At 46.2% G+C, this 24,085-nt stretch overlaps 1 protein-coding gene across 1 annotated transcript; it reads left to right on the top strand.

The window, feature by feature from the left end:
* Positions 1-2,988: 2,988 nt before the first annotated feature.
* EMP1 (epithelial membrane protein 1) lies at positions 2,989-23,560 on the top strand. The gene is made up of 5 exons (XM_053556678.1): positions 2,989-3,342; positions 17,624-17,737; positions 20,331-20,427; positions 20,531-20,671; positions 21,355-23,560. Exons 2-5 carry the CDS (start codon positions 17,660-17,662, stop codon positions 21,525-21,527), a joined length of 489 nt encoding a protein of 162 aa, XP_053412653.1. The 5' UTR covers positions 2,989-3,342; positions 17,624-17,659; the 3' UTR covers positions 21,528-23,560.
* Positions 23,561-24,085: the final 525 nt, after the last annotated feature.

The following is a 24,085-nucleotide window of genomic DNA, read 5'->3' as shown; positions in this document are numbered from 1 at the left end:
ATATAGTTTTACTGAGGTCAAATAAACTTTGCCTGGGTCTTTGCCCATGTAGGAAATGAATGTATCTAATCCACCTTCCAGATGGGAGAAATGGGAGCACAGGGCAGATGACTCCGTGGTGTTTGGAAAGACTGTCTACGTGCCAGGGGACCATAGTCCTCAGTCCCCTCAGATTTTAAACCCCTGACCTCTTTACTGTCCGTAGTCTTAAAAGAGACACCCCATGGCCATGGGAAGAATCCGGCATGACCTTTTAATCACATTCGGAGGTACAAGAAGTTGGAGCTTCAGCCAGAACAGATTTAATTTTTAACCCAGACTTGAGAACTTTGTTTTTTAAAATAAGCTCAGCCATGTTTCAGGGGTTAATTACGAGCCTTTAGAAATCCCAGACTGGCATTTATCTTTTAAAAATATTTACATAACTTAGTTTTATAGGGTGTGTATGTGTTTGTCACACATTTGTCTTTTAAGACCTCAAACTATTCAGCATTTTCTCTCTGAACCTAAACATCTCCCAAAATACTGAGAGCAAGGTAAGGTTTACCAGGCCCATTTGGAAGCCTGTGCTGTCTGCTCACTTTAAGGCTGACGGGTAGGAGGGCAGGTGGCCTGCTCACCACCACTGCCAGGCAGCAGGGGAGGACAAACTAGAACTCCTGCCTCCCAGGCCTGTTTTTACAGCCCCTCCCTCAGCCCGCTGTTTCAAATCCAGTGTGGGGATCCTGAGGGACCAACAGATTCCTCTACTCAGGTACTTTAAAAGTTCCTGCTATTTTCCTTTATTAACCCAGCAAGGGAGAAAGTAGGGAGAATGCCTCCCCCCAAGTACGCCCTGCCTCTAGGTTCCTCTTTAAAAACTGCAACCAGAGTAGATCCTCCCTGGCATCTGAGGATACCACTACCTCGGGAGCCCAGCCCTCCTCCACGTGCAGCCAGGGCAGGAAAGCTTAAAACTGGTGAAAGGCCTCAGAGGTGAGACATGACCCCAGGAGTAGGAGAAGCCAGAAAGAGGCAAATTCCGGCAGTGGAGAACATGCCCATCCTGACAGCCTACAAGGGAGAATTTCTAGGCCTCACTGTCCGGGGTCCTCCCCTCCCTGAGGGTGGAGCTCCTTGGAGATCTTGGAGAGATCATAAGGACTCTTAACCTGCTGCTGGGAGTGGCTCCTCCTAGCCGGGCATTTTCATGATCAAGTGAGTGATGAGAGAGGGAGAAGGTGAGGAAATACATGAGGAACTGATGCAATCTTTTGTCACATCATTAGTTCATAATGAAAAATCTAGACTTCCTTATCTTTACGGGGGTAGAACTCAGTTCTCGGGGACTTGAGTAGATGCAGCAGTGTGTGTGTGTGTGTGTGCGCGCGCGCGGTGTGGTGTCTTCCCTATCACCCACTTCAGAAAATATTCTATTTTCCCATGTTAAGATATATCTTTTTTTTCCTTGCTGGGTGCCGTGGCTCATGCCTATAATCCTGACACTTTGAGAGGCTGAGGCAGGAGGATTGCTTGAGGCCTGGAGTTCTAGCCTGGGCAACATAGTGAGACCCTATCTCTATGAAAAATAGAAAAACTAGCCAGACATGGTAGCACACATCTGTAGTCCTTGCTACTTGGGAGTAGTAGGATCACTTGCCTGGGTGACAGAGTGAAACCCCCCACCCCCCCTTTTTTGGCTAAAACCCATCCATATATACACATTCCAGCTACCAGAAGAAAGTAATCTAGGTTAATTGCAGAAGATTTTGAAAATATGTCAATGTGACCAGAAGAAACTAAAATTCATCTATAATTTTACCACCTAATATTATCACTATTTTGGTTACTAGCGACCAGTCTGTTCTTTAGTCTTTTAGGGAATACAAGTTTCAAAAGCAGGGATCTTGCTCAGTTCTCTGACCCAATGCTCTAAACAGGGACCCGTAAGGTAGATATGCAGCATGTATTGGTAGAATGAGTGAATAAATAGCTATATAATCACACTTTGAATTGAAACAGGTGTTCGGGATCCAGGAGAGACTAACAGCAACAAAATTGGTTGGATTTGGCGACTCAGACCCCAGATGCAGCTAACTGTGTCTCCTTCGATGAGTCACTCCACCTCTCTGGGCTGTGTTTCTTCTTTAGTAAAATAATCATTGTAGCTAACTTTTGTTAGTGCTTAATACATGCATCATTGTAAGCTCTGTACATGTGTTTCTTACCATAGCTCTAAGAGAAAGGTACCTACTATTTCCATTTTATGCATGAAGAAACAGGGACAGAAAGGGTAAGTGATTTGCCCAAAGTCACACAGCAAGTAAGTGGGGGAGCAGGGCTTGAACTCAGGCCCCTGGGCTCTTGCTCTCTCCAGTGGAATTCCCAGGCTGTGGGATTAAGTGACTTCTCAGGCCCCTCCCGGCCGCTAGCATTCAGAGAGAGGGGTGGTGCAGGGAGGTAGTTGTGATTATGCTGCTGGTGGAGCTCCCGAAAGTCAATTGTGGAACAAGGTCCAAGGGATTATTACATGGAGATCAGAGAGCAAGGTTCTTATCTAGAGGACTTCTACCTGGAATGTGGAGGGGCCATCTGGGCATTCAGGGCATGTGTAGAGCCTAACTGAAGACTAGGGTTGGTCTGCTGTTCATCAGTGCTCCATCACCCCAGGCAGGGTTCCCAGGGCTCTTGGTGTGTCCCCTTCAGCTTCTGGGTCTTGTAGTACAGCCACCCACGGGATAGTGCACCAGGGTCAGATGGGGAAGTGTATAAGAAATAAATCTGATCACTCGGTGGTGAGCACCAGCTGATGCATTATTAATGGGGGGAGGAAAGATGGGATGATCAGCTAGGGTTTTAATTAGCAGGACACAGGCCCTCCTCCCATCCCCTGCTGAAACCCTGTGTTTTGCCTCGTGTCCATGGTAACTCGGGCTCCTTTCTGGTGAGGAGGAATGGGCTTCAGTAAACACGTCTATTTGTGTGACTCCTATTACTCATGTGAAGTACTGTCACTGCTTTTTCCACTGTGGTCTGTGTGTCTGAGTCAGAGCTAGCCTACAACAGGGTTCTTTGAATTGATGGCTCACTCCCAGCCCTCTTGACTAACTGCCAACTTAGCAGGGCGTAGCTTACCAACAAATTTTTTTTTTTTTAAAGCCAGACTGATTCATAGAAACTCCTTTAAAACAGTGAAAAGAAACGCCCATCACACACCCTAGCACACCAGCCCAGGAAACTTATAACCTCAGGAGGCAGGTCCCTCCCATCAGTGTGGTTGCAAACCTCCAGGAGAGCGGACCAGGCTGCTGCCAGCACCGTCACCGCCAGCCACTCCGAGCCTCTGTCGCCCGGACCCTCCAGGTAGGATAGCTACGCACCACCGGGTAGCTCTGCAAATTTCCTCCCTCTCGCTCCACAGCTCTCTTTCTGATTTCATCTTAGCTTTGCACTTTTCCCCCTGTTCTTTGCTATTTTTCTACAATTCTCTAAGAATCAAGTCTTTGAAACTTTTAGCTAAAAGTGGATACTGAGACAATAACTTTGTCCACAAAGTTCAGAATAATGTATTTTGAGGAGGGAGCCAGGAGAAATCAGAGGGGCTGGGGTGTAATCTTGTCTTGAAGTACTCAAGTTCTCTACTCTGAAGATGTGGAGGGAGCAGGGACTTTGGACCAACGGAAACAGGTTATTCTTTCCGCAGCAAACACTGCATACCTTTGAAATCACAGACTGAACATGCTAGATGTTTGCATCTAGCTCCTCCGTTTTGACTCCATTTGCTTCCTTTGGCATTTGAATCGTTTTTCAGCATTCACTTGTTTGCTGGGCTTTTTTTTTTTTTTTTTTGCGTGGTGGTGGGTAGATAACAGTTTTTCCACTTTATTTTTGCCTTTTTTTTTTCCTGCCCTTTGGTTTGTCAGTTCACTTCTGTTTAAATTTGAGCTTTTCTTTTTTTCTCCTCACAGGATGGGAAGAGGGGGATTGGTTTCTTTAAAGAAAACGGTTAGAGATAGAAAGAGGGAGGCAAATGGTGTTTCAAATGAAACGTGGGAGGGGGTTACCTGGTGGAATCAGGAGCTGATGCGGACTCCAGATTCCTTCCCCTCTTGGCCAGATGTGGAGGGAAACTGGGTTTGGAGAGGAGGGTGGGGCAGGGGAACGTCTGTTCCTGTAAAAAAATCATTGAATGGCTTTGTGCATCCACCGCAGAGACAGAAGCATTTCTGTGTGGAGTGAAAAAAATATATATACCAGAAATGATACAAGAAAATTTTCAAAAGTGGATGTAGGAATTTTCTGCGTGGAAGGCAATGCTTATTTGGGGGAAGTTTATCGTTTCATTTTCCCCCCAAATTTGGTTATACCAATGCAAACAATCGTGCTAATCATAAAGTGAATCTGGGGAAATAGAGAAGGGTGCTTTTTCTATTGCCTTCTTTTTTTTAAGGTTAGCGTTTTTTGGCTGAGTGTCTACCAAGGCGTGGCCCATTTCAACATAGATACTGGTCTATTTTTTTTCTCATGTAAACGAGATGAGGAGAGTGACAGGATTCAGCTTGTCTGATGAAGTTAGGCTTTTCCTTCAGAAATGCTGCAAGATTAGAGACACACACACACACAATTTAAAAGTAATCAGCCCTGTGTGGAGCAGGCTATGCTCCTTGTTAAACTGCCCGCGGGGGGTGGGGGTGGGGTTGTTAAGTAGATACAAGGGCAACTTTTCAAGATGAAGGGAACTCCTACATTTACTCCCAACGTTTATTGTTTCCAGTTTACATGGATGTGGATTAGGGAAGACATTATTAAAGCGATAGTGAAGGCATCTGTGAGAATAATATACATTTTGTTCTAGTTCTGTGCAGTTAAAACTAACAAGACACATCTAACTGGTTAGCAAACAGACGACCCCAACCATTCTGGGGGTGTGAACTACCATAAATTGCATTATCTGTGGAGAAATTCACTTTATACATGAGAAAATATGCTACATGGATGTTATTTCCTGGAGTTTGAGGACAGTTTAAAAAACACTGTTCTGATTTCCGCACTCTGCTCTTCTTCCAAGAAGTAGTGGGAGAGTCCCTGGGCCATGGAGTTTTTCTGGATTTCAGCACTGACACTACTGCATTCCCCCCCCAGCCCCCCCACAGTGGCAGATCCAATTCCACCGGCGTGAGAAGAATGGGGCAAGGGCGGAGGGCTTTGAGGGGGGCAGGGAGGGGCTGAAGGACATCCTGTCTGGTGCTCTGGCCAAGGACCCCCCAGATTTTACATTGTTTGTGGGTATGAAACTGTCCTGGGAGTTGGCAAAAATCCATCAAGGACCGACCCAGAGCAGATGACATCCTCAGAAACTGGCTGCCTCCCAGGACTACTGGGCAGACCTCTGAGGAAAGGGAAGAGGAGTACGGAACGGAGTATGGAAAGGCCTCGCTGTGGCTTTCTGAACCCTTCCTGCTTCCCATCCAGCCCCCAGCCTTGTGACTCTGCCTCATGGGGACCACCCTGGGAACACAGACCTGCTTGGCTTGTTCTGGGCATTTCAGGTAGTGCCAGACCTGCCAGGAGCTCTGGAGAGAGCACAGTCAGAGACCTAGCTCTGTCTCACCCTGGAGGCTTCCTGGAAAGAGGCCCAGGCATGAGGCAAAACTGATTTTATGCAGAGCCTGGTGGAGCACACACCTGGAACATGGACCCAGAAAAGGGCGCGAGGCTGGTTAGTTCCATTCCATCCTTTATTTTGTTTACAGAATTCTAAATTTGGGCGGGATCTTGCAGATCAACTCATTCATTTTCCTACCATATGCAGAAATCTCATTTTTACACCATCTCAGATAATGGCTGGCATGCAGATTTTGAAATTTCCAGATGGTAGGGGGTGGGGGAGGAGCTCATCCCCCTTTGTGGGACTGCTCTAATTATTAGAGTTTCTTAAATTGACCAAAAATAGCTTCCTTATAACTCCTTGGTTCTGTGGGACTGCAACGGCCCAGAAAAGTCTATCTGTTCTGTTGTTGCCCTACCCATTGTTCCTGATCCACTTACCCTGTATTTAATATACTTTTTAACCCTTATTTAATATTTAATGACTACAACCTGATGGCTGGATCTGTGTGCTGTTATCTTTTCTCCTTTCCTCCCTCCCCTTCTTCTGCCTCCTTCTCCTCCACCTGATTTGATTCTGAGGTATTTCATTTTCTAAACACTTTTATAAGGCTCTTTCCTTAACTTATTGCATGTATATACACAGCGGCCTACAAAGCTCAGACGCGTTTGGGGCTCTCAGCCACGCATACTCAGAAGGTCACGCCCAGTACTGCTACCTACCAGGTCAGGGCCAAGCCCATCTAGTACCAGAAGCACAGGCTTCCAACTTGGTGTTTTGGGGACTGTGCTATAGTTTGTCCATAGTACACATAGCCCACACTGGTACCCTGTCACCACCTGTCATGGTAATTACAGGAAGGGGCTCTACCTAATTGCTGGCTGGCAATGTGGGGTTTGATGCCTTGAGAAGAGCTCAGAATCCTTCCCCACTGCAGAACTGGAACTTTCTGACCGTAAACCTCCCTTTTCTAATCTGCTTCCCAGTTCTTCCAAGAACCTGAATTTTTTGACTATATTTGCTCTTTACTAATCAAGGAAGCCCAAATAAGATTCCAGATAGGGTTTTACTTGAATTTCCAACACCTCAACTCCAACTAACACACACACACACACACACACACACACACACACACACACACACACACATCCTGAGTTGGCCTGCTAACACTTTAGTCCATGGTGCCCTGACCAGGTGAAACTGTTCCTCTCAGTTTAACTGGGAGAGTCACTGATACTTGAAGCATCAAGGTAGAAACACTAAATGTGTGGGGACTGCCGCTTCTCTCAACTTTCTTTCTAACAAACCATGTGGGTCAACATTTTTTCCTGCTGTTAAGATGGCATTTTCCTGGAGCTGAAATGGACTCCTGCACTGTTGCTGCTCCTGACCTTATGTGGCTGTGGCGGTTTTTGTATATCCTGAGCCTGCTTCATGAATTCTTTCTCCAAACAGAGTAGTTAAAATAGAAAAGTCTTTTGGCAGAGATCGAAACTGTGGCACGAACTCTGGAGTAAATGTAAGACAGTTGACTAGGAGGGCAGAGGGCTGGGGTCTTGTCCCGACTCTGCTGTGTGACACGTGCAAGGCATTGACTCCTTGCTTGACAAGGTTGAACTTAGTGGCCCTTTTAGATCCCATGTGGATCTGAAATTCTAAGTTCCTACCATTCCTACCATTGAGAAATCTCTTGGGCTCATGCTAAGAGCTGTTTTAATCCATAAAAATTGGCAGGAAAGTGAAACAAGGCAACAGGTTGTGTTCAAATGAACATTTTGCAGAGGATTCTTGACTTCTAGGTGCTGCGGGGACCCAGGCAGCCTCCTCTGTCCTACCCACTCAGAGACTTCTTTGGCCTGGTGTTCGCCGGGCTTACCGTCAGATCAGCAGGAGCCTTCACCCAGCACGGGGAGGGAAAGGAAGAAGCTTGATTAATGAGCCATAAAAGGTGCCAGTTCAGACAAGGAGGGGCAGCTATCCGATGCATTCACCAGCACCGAAATCAGGCACAGGGAGAAACTGAGCTGGTCCTGGGAAAGAAACTCCACCCTCTTCTCAGGGAGGGGGACCCTGCAGCACCAGGGTGTGGCTGTGCAGGTGTGGATCAGAGCCAGTGAGGAGCAATTCGAGAGGAGGGAAGGGAAGCCGAGAGAAGACAGGAGGGGAAGGGGGGAATGCAAGTAGCACGTGTTTCCCCAAGCCTTTGTGTTAGGGGAGAAGGCAGATGGAAAGGCCTGGGAGGAAGGGAGAGAGCTAAGTGGATAGAAGAAGACAGGGAGGAGGCAAAAGATGAGGGTGTTTCCTCCCCTCACTCCTGCTTCTGGGGACCGCCCGTCCTTACTAGTTCAGGACAGTCCCTAGGTCAAAATTCTGCTTTTTGTCCCCCAGGAAGACTCTTTTGTTGCTTAGGCCAAATCTTCTTTTTCTCTAAAATATGGCCAATTACCTTCTCGGTATCATTTGTGCCTCCACTGAATGTTTGTGCTAACAAGGCTCTGAGTTCCCCAGCGTTCATCTTCTTTCATGTCAGATCAGAGCTGAGAGCAAAATGAGGTGCTTGATCCTCAGACCCTCCTTTTCAAATAATCAAGACCCTCCCCCAGGGGGCTGCAGAAAGGGAACTGGAGAGATTTGCTCCCCCCGAAATTCGTTTGGGGTAAGCTGATATGTTCACAGAGGGAGCTCTGGAGTTGAGACCTGGGCTTCTCTTTGCTGAAAGACATTTTCTGAGCTTGGGCAGGGAGGAGACTCCTATGCTGAGGCGGGGCCCTGATGGAAAAGTGGAAGCTTGTCTGTGAGTTTGCAGAGAGGGCACATGGTTTGGCGTAGGGTCTGGCTCTGCTAGGTGGGCCTTCTCAGCAATAGGACAGGAAGACATGATGGCCTTTGATTTTATCATTGGCACTGTTTTGAGGGGCTGCTCTGACTCTCTAACTCAGAGATGGTGGGAGGAACAGAGGTAGAGGAGACGTTCTGGGAGAAGATCTGGTAGAAGTTCTAGAACCTTAACCCAAAAGAGAGGATAAAGAAAACCATGCGGGATAGAAGAGCCAGGCCTGGAAGATGAGAGACGGTGGCTTCACCTCTGCCTGTGACTTTACCTTTGGGGGTGTGCATTTTCTCCTCTGGCAGAAGGTTGGACTGAATGACCTTAATGCCTACAAACCTCTAAAGAATGAATGACTTTGCCCTGAAAGCCTGAAAGAAGCCTTCAGCCCACCTGATGCACCTGGGGTGTCCCTAACTGAGCAGCGGCCCTCCCGCCCAGCTCTCTGCAGCTCTGCTGGTTGAAGCTTGTTGCCGCCATCTACTGTTGGACACGCCCAAGCGCCACTGGGGCTGGGCCACACCCTGATTTTCTTCCCAAACCCTAGTTATTATCTTGGCGACCTCTCCCCAGAAGACATTCTGGCTGTCGGAACATTCCTCTTTTGTCAGAAGCAGAAGGCAGCTGAGGCTTCCGTCTAGGCCCAGGGGACATTGCTAATCACTTGATCAGCTGCAGTCTGGGGGTGGGCCGGGCTCAGACTTCACAGCCCAGGTCTGGCCTCGGCCTTTGCAAATGTTGCCCAGATCTATTCCCTCCCCTCCACAAAGGAGGATGAGCGGAAATAAGAGAGAGAGGTTATTCTCCTTGGGAGCATTTGCAAAAACAATATTCATGTTGCTTGTTTGCCTTTAGTGTAATTGTTGGCCCTCAGATTCTGCCAGAGAAGCTGAAAGTCCATTTCCCCTGACCCAACCCTCTCATTTTACACTGAGGGATAAACATAATAGCCAATACTTGTGTAGCCCTTGCTGTGTGCTGGGCATGGGCCTCAGTCTTCATGTTAACCCCGTGAGGTCTCTAGGTCACAGTTAAGATGTGGTGGGGTAGGACTGGCGCCTAACCACTGTACTCTGCACCACTCGGTACTCTGAAACTCTGGGAGCCACTGACCACAGGGGTCATGTGATTTTTCCAAGATCAGCAGCTGGTCAAAGGTAGAATTTTTAAGAAACTCTGATTCTCCAGTATGTGCGTTCTCTTCCCCCTCCCTCTCTTTCTCGCTCTCGTCCTCCCCTCTCTCTCCCTCTGCTCCTCTTTTCCTTTCTCTTTTTCTTATAACATGCTCGCCCCATCTCCCAACTCCTAGGTGAGCATCCATGCTAGTTTACACCAGTAGACTAGTGGCCCACATTTGAGAAATAAAAAAGAACAGTGGTTTTCCCTGGAGCAGGCCCCTCCCTGTTACTTTTGCTGATTGATTGATGGATGATACTTCTGGTCATTCCAAGCTGCCCTGTATCGAAAAACATCAGGCCCCAATATGATATGCACAGAGTGAGGGGCAACCTGAAGTTCTTTCCTTCTATGCCAAATATGACATATCCAGAGTCTGAAGGAAACAGTCCTTTAGGGTCCTTTTCCTCCACATATTTCCCATGGAGAAATTAAGTCCCCTCTTTCCACTCCTATGTAAGAACAATATTGAGAATGGAAAAGTATACTTGACATAAAACAACAATAACCATGGCCAGAGAGCCCATCCAAGGTCTCATCCACTCAGCCTGCCTTTAATGCGGCTTTTCCCAGCTCCAGACACATCCTCTATGGCTCTCCCAGAAGGGAGCATTTCCTTTTCTTCTTTTGTGTTCTGTGGATATCCATTTGCCAACCCAAATGATCCTCAATGAGCAAGAAACACAACAAAACCAAACCAACAAAAGCAAAATGATCCTGGTGTGTGGAGAAAGGATCCCACACAGCTTCCTTAGGAAGAAGAGGCAGCTGCAGGGCGGGGGCAGCCATGACAGAGCCGGGCTGACGCAGGGGGCCGTCTGACCAGCAGCGGCTTTGCCTCTCATCTCTTCTCATGCCTTGGAGGAAGCACCATGTCTTCTGTCAGAGGATGTGACAAAACTTGTTTCAAAGTTTGCAAGTATCCAGAAAGAGATGAGAATTTCTGTGTCGGAAATATGCCAGCCGACGACAGGACAGAGGAGTGTCTCGCAATAGAATAATCTCAGGACCATCTTGTGATTTGCCTGAGATTTGGGGATCTAAGGTGAGGTCCTCTGGTGAATTCTCTGATAACCAGGTTGTTCTGCCACAAAGGAAACCATGGGAGAAGAAGGAAGCAGGGGTCCAGTCGGGTAACCCAACCGGCAGAACGGAGATTGGTGGTGGTTGTTGCCAAGAGCACACTCAGATGCACCATCGGAAAGATCTTTCCAATGAGGGGATCTCGGTTGGTCATGAGCTCCCCATGACTGGAGAAGTTTAAGCATGGTTTAGATAGATCCGTGGCATAGATTTGTAGATGAGTTTCATGAAACAGACAAAAATTTTGGAAGACCCCCCTCATCAGTCCAGAGATTCTATAATTCAAAGAGGTAGATAGAAAAGTTAATTATGCAAATTAGTTCTTTAGAAATTTAAGATATTTTCTTTGCCCTTACTTGTTTTTGAACAAAAGGCAACATACAGATATATCCCTGTATATTCAAATGCCAAAGGTACTCATGAAATAGTCACATATTTACATAGGTATTTCTGTGGAAATAATATAAAGTTAGGATACAATAAGATGCTGAATACATAGTTGCAGTGAAGTATTAAATAATTTCTGGCAAACAGTAAACTATGTAAAATAAGAAGGGAAACATTTTCCTTCTAGAATTCTGTTTAATAGGAAGCTTTCAGGTAGTTTAACATTGATTATTTTTCAGGGCAGAAGAAAATACTTTCATCCTAATTCATTTATTTGTTCATTGAACAGATATGTATTTGGTACCTGTCATAGACAAGACTCTCCCTTCAGGGATTTAAAATCTCAGGGATGGGGAAGCCAAACACATCCATCAATAACTCTGTGAGCAGTTCTGTTACCAGGCAGTCTGTCTGGACCATGTAAGAGCTATAGGATAGGATAGAGAAAAAAGACTTCCTCTGACCTGTGTATCTGGGAAGGCTTCCTGAGAGAGGTGGGATTTTTTTGCTTGGTTGAAAAGAATTTGATAAGTAGTTACTTATACTAGTAGTAGAATTTTATAAGTAGTTACTTTGATAAGAGAAAGGACATAAAAGTTGAGCTTTTATTTTTGGAAACCAAATTCTAAGATTGCAAGGGTCAGCATGAAGTATCTGCAGCCCCTTTCCTGGTGACGGGAGGTGGTAGTGTGGGTTGTTGGGAGGTTTTTTTTTTTTTTTTTTGTAGAGATAGAGTCTCACTTTATGGCCCTCAGTAGAGTGCTGTGGCATCACAGCTCACAGCAACCTCCAGCTCCTGGGCTTAGATGATTCTCTTGCCTCAGCCTCCCAAGCAGCTGGGACTACAGGCGCCCGCCACAATGCCCGGCTATTTTTTTGTTGCAGTTTGGCCGGGGCCGGGCTTGAACCTGCCACCCTTGGCATATGGGGGCAGGGCCCTACTCACTGAGCCAAAGGCGCCGCCTTGTTGGGAGGTTTTTGAGCAGAGGCGTGACAAGGTCAGTTAGTCCAGTGGCAGTAGAGAGGATATAATACAGGGAGGTTGGTGGGCAAGGTTGACAGTGTGGCCCAGGACCTAAACTGGACAGTGGCAATGGGAGTGGAAAGAAAGAATGAAATGCAAGGTAGATAATGGAGATTAGGAACTCATGATTGGACTGTGAGGTTTTGGGCAATACAACTGGGAATGAAAGAAGGGGAAATAAGGAATTTGGCGTCTGGCCATGATTGCCCTCTCCCCCAGAAAAGCCTAGGACTGTCTTAGGCTAACAGGGAAATGCAGAAACTGGCTGCTGCTGACGACTAAATCATCCACACGCCACAGGGAAGTCCTCGTAGAGAAGGCCTCCATGCTGCCTTTCATCTGGGAGAAACTCATCCACTGTCAGATGAGTCATAGAAATTTGAACCTTGCAAGATTGCCCTTCTGTTCCCATCGTCCGGAGCCCTTGGTACCTCAGCCCCCAGGCTCACTGAATGTGACTCAAACCCCAGGATATCCACCACTTCCTTCGCTGGAGCAGTGGACTTGTGGTTACTCTGTTCTGCTGTATTGCTTCCAATTATTGTGCCTTAGACCACCCTTCCAAAGAACTGCTCCCCCTGACTCCTGTGGCTGTTCACTAAGCACACAGACTCCACAACAGGAAGGAGTTATCTGATGCTAGCTTAGCCCACAAGGAGCCAGATTATGCACATCTGAATTTCCCCACTGTTCCTCAGAAGCCACGCAGAATTAGTTACCCACCAGAAAAGGAAAGTCTCCCATAGGAGCCTGATTAACTTCCTACTGGTAGTTTACCTGACCAAAGACAAATGTGCTGTGAGGCAGCCTCTGGACTAGGTTCTTTGATTCTTTTCATTTTGTGTGTGTGTGTGTGTGTGTGTGTGTGTGATGTGAGAGGAAGGTAAGAATCCAATAACGGTTTCAGGGGGTGTCTAACCTGTGGCCCATGGGCCTCATGCTGATTTGTGAAGAATTTTTTTTTTTTTGCTTGTCTGTGGAGTCAGATATCACAAAAAGTAGGCACAGACCTTTTTTTGCTAATCAGATTTTGTTAGTGTTTGTATATTTAACATGTGACCTGAGACAACTCTTATTCTTCCAGTGTGTAGCAGAGGGGAAATACAGGTTGGACACTCCCTGGTTTAAATGGATGGAAACAACTGGAGGGTGGTTATTACCCTCCATTTCCTCCTACCCCTACATTACTTAGTCCTTTATAGTTGTTCACCAGCAGTTGTAATCCTTGGGGTTATTTCTACTAATTATAGTAAATTTTCTGTCAGCAAAGCACTTAGTCCGAATACAGAATGGTCAGTGGTTGTGAGTCTTGCACCGGAGCTTAGAGCATAAAAAGGGCTGCTGCTGTTGTGTGGTCTGAGCAACGTGAGGGTGGGGTGGGGGGGAGATAGTGGTCAGAAAGGAGAAGGACCCAGTAGAAGGGAATTGGCAGGCCTGTCCTTTAGGGCAGAAGGAAGAACGGAAAAGGGGTATTGGAGAGCTGGGTGTGGCTCCAAGGCACTAACCTCCATTTCCCTTAGCAGCCACTCTCTCTGAGTCAACACGCATGCCTTCCTATACCTTTCTGAGCTTCTGCCCCCCTGGGTCCTGATCTCTCCTGTGCCGAGCATGTTGGGAGGTGAGGGTAGAGGCAGGCAGGAGTGGGTGCAGAAACCTGGTCCTGGCATCCCACATAGATGTCAGTGGATGATCTACCCTTCAACAACACAGCTAGCTCTGTGGCCTAGATAGGGGAGGCTAAGCTCCACCAATAAAGGTTCTTAGGAGAGTTCCCAGCAACCAACGACAGACGCTGGGGCTGCCTGGTGCACCAGCTGCTCTGCCAGAAGCAGCCCTGGCTCCGGAGTATACAAAATTGCGGTGCTGTTTGCATTCTCCACTTCCTGGGGGGAGCTGCCCAGCTGTGATGAGGCCGTGCGTTCCATCAGAGAGTGCCACCTGTAGCATCTCAGAAGGGTCTTAGAGGGGTGTGAGGGAGAAGTCCATTATTGTTTCAGTGAAACACACTCCTAAGAAAGAAAGTTGTAGCAGCCAATACTTCCAATAAAATAAGTGCTCAGGAAAGGTCTTTTTTCAGTGCCCACAGTATACCCAGTAGGTGAAGAAATGAGTCTTCCTGCCAGCTACGCTGCAAGCAAATGGGTGGGCAGAAGTCTCAAGGGCATGGGCTCTTCTGTTTGTTATTCTACTCTGCTATTAGATTCCCTGGTGCTCACCTGTTACTCCCTGATGGTCGGTGATACTGTTCCATAGAGACTTCAAAGATTGTCTCCCTCCAGACTGAGGCTTTCTCTGTTGGGTGGAGTGGGAGCATCTGTCTAGCACGGTTCTACTAGCTCCAGCTTAGAAATTTGTTTCTACTATCTAGAAACAATTACTATCTGTTCTACTAGCTCTAGCCTAGAAATTTAAAAAGATAGTTCACTCGGTTTTCAAATGTATTGGCAGAAGACCACTGAAAATAGTGGGTGCCCCTCAAAGTTGACAATGGCTGATACTAATAAAACCCAGAGAATGAGGGGCAGTGAGAAGATGGAGAAGTTATGTCTATTATGCGATCGCGCCAACTGAACAGCCCCTACGTCTGGGTAGCACAGTAGTCAGAAGCAGAGAGAACTGGTGTTTTGTACAGTAAGAACATTTGCTAATCCAAGACATTTTGCTCCTTTCCACGGTGTAAAGACACAGCACAATTGCAAGAATCTGTGACACCGAGGGTTGCCTCTTTGCCTGCAGCCTATAGCGGGTGGGGCTGTTAAGTAAGAAGAGAGAGAGCCTGTGAACACAGCCCAGGGCTGTGACGACACACAGCAGAGGTGAACCTGGAAGGGTCAGTGACAGGGATACTGTTCGCTGGGCAGGCACCTGTAGCTCCAGCTACTCGGGAGGCTAAGGCAGGAAAGTAGCCCGAACCTGGGAGTTTGAGGCTGCGGTGAGCTGTGATGACACCACTGTGCTGTAGCCTGGGAGACAGAGCGAGACCCCGTCTCAATGAATGAATGAATGAATGAATGCATACGTGAGTGTGAGCTGGGTGGAGGAAGTCAGACTTGGCTTTACAGGACAGAGAGCAGCCTGAAGAGACAAAGTGCTGCCGAGTTCCCAACAGCCCGTCAGGGTGGGAAGCCAGCGTGTTGTGCCCCCCACTGATGTGACCTCACCTGGTGTGTTATATTCCATTCTTGGCCCCTCAACCACTTCCCCCTATTCAGAGGAGGATGTTTGTAAATTTGAAGCAAAAGGAATAAGAAAGTAATTTAAAGAGCCCGAGGAGGAGAACACACCCAACTCTTTGGTTATAACTTGTGATTCCCAGCAGTGGCCTATTCCTTTTCCCATAAGGGACCAGGAGATCGGGATCTGCTGAATGTGACTCTGGGGGCTGTTAGGAGGACGGGCTGAGAGAGTGAACTTTCTCCTGGTTATTCCCCAGGGCATCTTCTTACTGGTCTCCCTCCAGGTTAAACAGCACGGACATTTCTTGGAGAACCAAAAAGATTTTATGCCCACTGCCTCCTCAATGTGACAGGAGATATCTTATTACCTGCATTTAAACTGGAGCAGCCTGGTGCTTAAGTAACTGGGTTGGCAACAGCTACTAACCTGGCTTCACTTAGCCTAATGGGAATGATAACAACCACAGGTGAAGCAAGCCCTTTACGAGAATCTACCATGTGCCAGACGCTATGCTGGGTGCTTTACATATATAATCCAGTTTAATCCTCACATTTCCACGTGCACTGCAGCCTCTACATAAGAGGAAGCTGAGACCCAGGGGTCAAATAACTTTGCAAGATTCTAACTCAGCCTCTGTCTGATCCCAAAACCTCTTCTCACTGTGCATTAAAGTCACGCAGAGAACTGTAGAGGTGCTCAAGAAGCCGAGAACAGCAAACGTGAATTTGAATATGTGGGGAGATGACCAATAGCAGACATGAAAGCTCCAAGCTCTCCCCCGAGGGTCCAGGATAAATGCCACCAGTTTTGCATTCACAGTTCAATTTAACACATCCCTAAAAAACAGCCAGGGTTTGAGGGAAGTGCCCAGACTGGGGAAGCAGGTCAGGGTGGATTGCATGGCAGAAGCCCGTGTTCGTCTCTTGTTCAGTTCCTTGACCATGGAGAGCAAGGCACCCTGGTGTACATTACATTGTTCTAGATTTTTTGGTACCTGATGGAGGAAAGTGAGGTGAGCTAAAAGGCGTCTGTAGTGTTGGAGTGATAGCATCAGTGCTCTCTAATAAATACCTGGTGTAGCATGAAAGTGATTGAAGCACACTCAAGTGTCAATTAAATGAGGTGCAGAGAGAAAGATGAGTGGGTGTGCTGACAACTCCTGCTTAGATGGGGGCGTCCACACCCCCGCTCTGTCTAGGGTGTAACCTCAAGCCCCTTCCTTGTGATGTCCCTCTGAGCCTGCATGGCATTTTAACTGTCTTGGGTGTGACAAAGCACTCCTTCTGCAGCTGACATCAATCATTGTATCCTCCCCTGCTGCGTCCTTCATATTTCCTTTATTTTCTGGGCTTTATGATCAATGGGCTCCCTTCTTCTACTCTGCTGAGATGATGGCTGAAAGCTTTTGTTTATCCATGTACATTCTTAATCAATATTAGTTCCCAGTCCCCCCACCTTGTGATTTATGTATTTGCCTGTCTTCTGTATTGAGTCCTGAAGGACTGGAATTTGTGTAAATATGCATAAGTAGAAGGCACATTTGGTGGTATCTCAAGCTGAGGAATTTTAAAGCCCTCAGAATGGTCGTACTAAACTGTAGGAAATACACCCCTCTGCCAAGACCAATAGCAGGCTCCCTGCTGTGAAGCACACACAGAGCCCAAAGGCTCAGGTGTAGTAAGTAATACTAGTCTGAAATGTTCAATCAGTTGGCGATCAGATCATTAAACTATAATGGGGTTGTTATAATTGTTGAAAACAAGGCAGCATGATAATGATAGAAACTGTGTCTCTTACATTTTATATCTCACCCAGGATCAAGTGGGAGCTTATTCAGTCTGTAGGCATTGAGTAACACCGAAGTGTGTGCAGGGAATACACTGAAGGTGTTGGCTTCTAAAATTGCTTGGTGAGCAATTTGAAGGCAGCATGGACACGTCTCTGGTGGAAAATGGAAATTTATATGATATCGTTGCACAGCCACCTAGAAATTACAAAGGCCCTTTAAAAATCAAAGTCCTACTTATGGCCTCTGAAACACGAACAAAATAAAATACTGGCAGTTGTCATAAAATATTGTTCTTTTTTGGAAATAGGCTGTGTTAGAGAAATGAGTAAGTGAATACCTGAGAAAAAACTGAATTATGTTTACATTTAGGTATATGGAAATAGGTGAAGAGGCACTGAGCCGTATCAGAGCTATGTTAACAAGGCGTTTTTAGAAATTTTTGATACAATTGTGATGGTTTGTTTTTATTGCAAATCTCCCCCATTTTAGCAGATAGCTCGCACATGCAGGAAAGCTGAATTGTTATTGAATCCAACAGTAACCTTTTTCTGTCCCTTTGTTTTGTCTTTTCAGAATTCTCTTTGTTCACAAGTTACCAAAAAAGCCAAGATGTTGGTCCTGCTGGCTGGTATCTTTGTGGTCCACATCGCCACTGTCATTATGCTGTTTGTTTCCACCATTGCTAACGTGAGTCATGTTCTTTTGTTCATTCATTCAACCGTGGAGGAATCATTGAAATGTTTGTATCAAGTCCTACAAAAGGAGTTTAAGCCATAATTCTTGCCCTTTGTGAACTTACAGTTTAGTTTGGAAAAAAATAACACACACGTGGCACTTCAAACAATTAAATAATGAGAGGTTCAAAGGGAGCACTCTTGTGAGTGAGCCTGCCGGGGCTGTAGGCATTTAGAAGCTGGAGGAGGATCCAATGGGGCTTCTACTGGCTCCAAAAGAGCTTGAGTTGACCCTGGAGGAGCTTGAGGTGAACTTGGAGGACTGATAGATGGGTGAGGTTTCGCTTAGTGAAAGACAGGTGGCAGAAAGAACATAGAGACGCACTCCAGGTGAGGGCGCTAGCGAAGGTGCTTATGTGGGAAGGGCCAGCTTTGGTCAGGGCATAAGAGGCTCCATCCACGTGGCTGGAGCAGAGTGCAGAATGTCCCTTAGTTCTGGGAACTTCGGTTTTGCTTTTGAGACACAGTCTCACTCTGTTGTCCAGGCTAGAGTGCCATGGCGTCAGCCTAGCTCACGGCAACCTCAACCTCCCGGATTCAAGTGATCCTATGCCTCAGCCTCCTGAGTAGCTGACACTACAGACGCCTGCCACATTGCCCTGCTAATTTTTCTGTTTTTAATAGAGACAGGGATTTCCTCTTGCTCAGGCTGGTCTTGAACTCCTGAGCTCAAGGAATCCTCCTGCCTTAGCTTCCTAGATTATGGGCAAAAGCCCCTGAACCCCACCTGGCCCCTTCTGGGAACTTTGAGTAGGAGGATGGATAGGAAGGAGTGAGAGGACAAGAGGCTTTGATCTCCAGATTGATGAATTCAAGTTTTAAGTAGAGAGTCACATGTCAAAGTAAAAGTTTATAAGATTAACCTGGTGTCACTGAATTAACTCACTCAGACCACACACAAAAATATAGGGAGGTAGAGATACAGGCGCTTCTCTCTGAACCTTGGTCTACTCTGACCTCTAGTGGTAGTTTATGACACCCGATTTTCGAACAACTTCTTGGACTTAAAACCAAGGCCACTAGGCACTAGACAGGCAAACGTTATTTCCAGAATCTGTTTAGGTCCTTATCACAGTTAAGAGATCAATGGGTTTTGGGCGGCGCCTGTGGCTCAGTCGGTAAGGCGCCGGCCCCATATACCGAGGGTGGCGGGTTCAAACCCGGCCCTGGCTGAACTGCAACCAAAAAATAGCCGGGCGTTGTGGTGGGCGCCTGCAGTCCCAGCTACTCGGGAGGCTGAGGCAAGAGAATCGCTTAAGCCCAGGAGTTGGAGGTTGCTGTGAGCTGTGTGATGCCATGGCACTCTACCGAGGGCCATAAAGTGAGACTCTGTCCCTGCAGTCCCAGCTACTCAGGAGGCTGAGGCAAGAGAATCGCTTACGCCCAGGAGTTGGAGGTTGCTGTGAGCTGTGTGATGCCATGGCACTCTACCGAGGGCCATAAAGTGAGACTCTGTCTCTACAAAAAAAAAAAAAAAAAAAAAGAGATCAATGGGTTTTAAGATTAAAACAGACAAGCTTTGGAAATTCATCTGGTGTGATTATAAGCAAAGTGAATTTGAACATAATTGTGCTAAGACACAACCCCTGCCTAGATGGCCTCCTCCAGATTTTGTAATTTAGCCATTCTGTATGCTAGCTCCTGTATCTCTCAAGATAAGTCTGATAAAGTCCTTTAAAGGGTATGAATGGGTGCCAAAGTGCAGCATATCAGCCAGTCATCAGCCCCCTAACCACAGGGCTCAGCACGCACTTGTTTACTGAATGGAGGTAGGTGATTGTGTGTCCTTGGCCCTGCTATTTCTCTGTGTGTGTGTACAGGCTCCTGCACTTGTTTTCTATTCCAGAAGGATAATTGTTTTCCATGGGCCAGGTAGGAAGTGATGCCAGCACATCAGAGAGCCTGGGGAATATGTTCTGGTCACTCTTCTACTTTCAGGGGTACCCACAGGAAGCTCTTGCTGTGCTATTTTGCTGGGGAACTACTTTGCATGCTGCAACAGTCAAATTTAATCCTTCTGTTTAGATGAAGTGGCTTATTAACCACCCAGACTTATTGCAGTTTTCCCAGTAGCCCTTACATTTCCTAGTTGTCTTCATTTGGACATTTTTTCTTTAACTTTCCCCTCCCTTGTGAGCCAGATCCTTCAGTGAAACAGTATTGATAGAGTTTATGGATTGTGCATACGTAAAACCATTTTCCTCATCCAGGGTTTCTGTTTCTTAGAACCTTAGAATTTTAAATCACTTTGGTTGAACTACTTCCATTTTTCTTTTTTTAAGTCACGAAGAATGTGAAGACCAAGGAGGGTAGGTGACTCCCTCGCTCCCCCAGGCTTCGTACTTTTCTCTCTCTGGTCTCTTGGGACCTTTCTGACTTCTGTTTTAATCAGACCTATTGCCAACCACAGATAGGCTGCTCAGCCATATTTAGGGTTAAATAGAGTGTTTTGATTAAGATTGGGCCCTGATGCAAGGTGATTTGTTTTTGTTTTTTAAAGCAGTGGGTCAGCTTTTAATCAACTTTTTCTTTCCTTCTGGTTTTAGGTCTGGCTGGTTTCACAGTTTGGGAACGTATCAGAAGGTCTTTGGAAAAGCTGTAAGGACGGTTTCTGCAATGATTCTCTGCCATATATACAGGATGGTAGGTATAAAGGTGTAGATCCAGTGCTGACAGGGGTGTGGCCATGAAATCTGCAGCCCCTGGGCTGACCTAATGCCCTTGCTTCCCTCCCCTGTGTCCGCAGATGCCCTCAAGTCTGTGCAGGCCTTCATGATTCTGTCCATCATCTTCTCTGTCATCTCCCTTGTGGTCTTCGTGTTCCAGCTCTTCACCATGGAGAAGGGAAACCGGTTCATCCTCTCGGGAGCCACCATGCTTGTGTGCTGTGAGTATCTTAGGGCAGACTCCAGCTTATGCAGGAGAAACTTTTAAGTCAGTTTTACCATGAGTGCTCCTGGCAACTTCAAGAGATGAAGTTGGTCAATGAAACCGTCGGGTGCAGTTTTCTTCTGTGGTTATTTGTTCTCTTGTGGAGGACCTTGGATTAAGAACACTCATTTGCTTCATGGTTTAAAACCAGTGCTCCTGGGCAGATACCAAGTTGGGGGTGGGGGGTGCATCCATCAGTGGCATGGTTATACAGGAAGCTTGAATTACGTGGGGGTCTGAGGAAAGACGTGCACTGCCACAGTGCATGTGGTTTTTGCGATTCTTACTGTCCTGTCCCCATTGCAGTCTGGGGGAAGGCCACATTCTTTTGTGTCCCTGAGAAGCCTTCCTAACTATGCTGGGAGCCAGTCAGGACATCTGGGTGGTGGGCCTGGTGTGCAGTGTTCTACTTCACACTTGCAGCCACACAAAAGCAGCACAGATATGGGAGCATAGACACTGTTAATTTAGCAACACAACCATCAAGCTTGGTCCAAGGCAAATCGACAAAACTACTGTTTGGGGACAAACAAGCAGAGTTTCTCTGCCCATTGCCAATGAGGGGTATAGGGTCTTTAAGTTATAAAAACTTTTTCCTTATTTTAATCAAAACCTACACATCTTTTTCTCTCCCTGTAGGGCTATGCATTATGATTGGAGGATCCGTGTACACTAACTATTATGCAAACAATTCTAACAGCACTTTTTGGGGGCAGCAAAGTCACCATGGCTATTGCTTCATCCTCACCTGGATCTGCTTCTGCTTCAGCTTCATCACTGGCGTTGTCTACCTGGTCTTGAGAAAGAAATAAGGCTGAACAAGTTCATGGGGATCAGGGGGGTGGGAGGAGGAAGCTGTTGAACCTGGGAGGGAAGTGGAAGATGCCGAATGGGAAAAACCAAGACAGGAAGGGGGAGGGGAGGGGGGGAGAAAGTGGAAGAGGCCAAAACCCAAATGGTTACTGAGGAGATTCTCTACTGCCAAGCCCCTGCCCTTGGGTCAAAGCATCCGGCTAGTACCTTGATGCTCCCTGATGCCAGCCTCCCTCCAGCCACCAGACTTGGCCTCCAGCTGTTCTCGGCCACTCACACTGCCTGGAGCCCATCAGCTGCCACACCACCAGCTCCTCTTCTGAGGGTGAATTTGGGTCATGCACTGAGGTCCACATACCTACTGTGTGCCAAGTTAAAATAGCGGTACATGTTTTGGCAAGAGCAGGTATTGTGCTTGTGCTGAAAGCCAGTCCTGCCCTTCTGACCCAAAGCAAACATCACATGTCACATTCTAGCCCAGAGTGCCCATTGTGGGGGGCTTTGGCCAGCAAGCCACTGCCCCTCTGAAGAATAGATAATTAGCTTTGTGGAATTCAGTGACAAAATGGGAGGAGGAGAGATGGCTTGTAAGGCCAACTTGGTTGGTTAGCTAAACCAAGAAAGAGAACTTTTCCCAATGGAAGACCTGGGGGGTTGTCAGAACCCAGACCTCACATGGCTGTCCTTCATGGAGCCCTCTTGCTGTGGACTTTGCTAGGCCTCTCGCTTGAAACCAAGGTAGCTCTTCTGGAATTTCTCTAAAGCCACTAATGAAAGCACCACGTAAACTAGGAGACCTAAGTGGCAATCTTGCAAGAATGTTATATTAGGGTTATGGTTTTAGGATTCCCCTCAAAGCAGTCAATGTTAAGTATATAACAGTAGAGAGATGGACATGGATCCTTGTAACACAATCCTACTATTCTTCCATTATACTTTAAACTTTTGAGTAAGTTTTGTCTGATTATCCACATTGGGGATCAGAGCTTTGTAGCTCTAGCTTCAACGCTGGTTGAAGTGGTCACTTCTTTGAGGCCTCTCCTGTCCTAGTTCACAAGTGAGGCACTTCTGGAATTAACACACACACCAAACTGCAACCAAACAGTCCCTTGGGTGAAAGGTGCTATCTAATTGTGAAGTATTAAGCATACTATATTTTATAGTCATGATAAGAACAGAATGCCTGTGCTCCCAGGAAAATAAGGAAATCCCATAAGATAAATCAAAATGTAGGTGATGGGCAGATTATTTTCTTTATTAAAAAAAGGCAAAAATTCTTGTGGTACCTAGTCAGATGGTAGTTGAGCTGTCTGCTGCCACAGAAGCACCTCTCTATAGGACTTAGAAGTAGCATTTTATTCCTGGCTAGAAAGGCATTGTTCTGCTCTAGAGCAGCTATTTTAAGCCATCTCAGATTCTGTCTAAATGGTGTTTTGGGGGTGAATGGGGAGACATTTCCTTTATTACTCTGACAATAAGATCTACCCTATGAAGAATCTGAGATATCTTGCCTTCTTTTCTCCATTAGTTTCTCCTCATCCATTTCTTTTATACTTTTCCTGTTTAGGGAGTTGTTAATGCCATGTTCACTGGTATTTATGTAAAGGGACTATTACTAAGTTTATTTCTCTATGTTTATTCTGGTTAAGGAAATGTTGAGAACTGGGATTAGAGAGATAGGCCAGCAAAAACGGTGGGATGATGGACGTTTTCTTTATGATTTACTTATCACATGAATATATAAGGCCATCTTATGTGCAGAAACATACTTACATATCAGATATATCCAAAAGAGATACTTGCATTTTGTTCAGAAACTGAACTACGACTGGAGTAAACTATGTATTCCCTTGTCTTTTACTTTTTTTCTGTGACATTTATGTCTCATGTAATTTGCATTACATTGGTGGGTTGTTCTAGTACTGTATTTGGCTTCTTCATTCATAGGTTATTTCATATACTATAATTGTAAATATTTTGATACAAATGTTTATAACTCTGGGGATATAAAAACAGATTCTGATTCCCTTCACTGTGTGCATGTTTTCTTTCTTAAAAAAAAAGATGGAAGAGTATGGATAATTGTGACATTTATCCCTCATTAAGTTGCCTATGAGTTTGGTTTGGAAAACTCGACATTTATTTGAGACATTAAGCTCCTTTCTGGTAATACCTTAGGCATTTCTGTAATAACTCTTTCAGGCAACTGAATGTTATTAAGTATAGTTTCATCTTGCTTTAATTAAACCTCCCAGGCAAAAAATGGAACTTTGTAAGCTAATACTTAGAGAGAGGTTAGGATTTTAAATCAGAATGGCTTGTGACATTAAGAAATGAGACACTTGCAAAGCTTTCTTGAAATAGTGTCTTCAAACTGTGAGGTGATTCACAAAGGTGTGCCTGACACACATTTGTAGCAGCCCATTTATTGTATATATCGGTCATAGTTGTGTGGGCTCCATGAGTGAAGCTTGCTGCACTGCTCCCTGTGAGCAGTAAGAACTGGCATCAGTGGGGGAAGAGCAGGTTAGATGGTGTGTGTCCCTGCCTCCGGTCA

Source organism: Nycticebus coucang, chromosome 12 (assembly GCF_027406575.1).
Source record: "Nycticebus coucang isolate mNycCou1 chromosome 12, mNycCou1.pri, whole genome shotgun sequence".
Classification (NCBI taxonomy): Eukaryota; Metazoa; Chordata; class Mammalia; order Primates; family Lorisidae; genus Nycticebus; species Nycticebus coucang.
The sequence above is the reverse complement of the archived record's forward strand: the minus strand, read 5'-3'. Positions and strand labels throughout refer to the sequence as shown.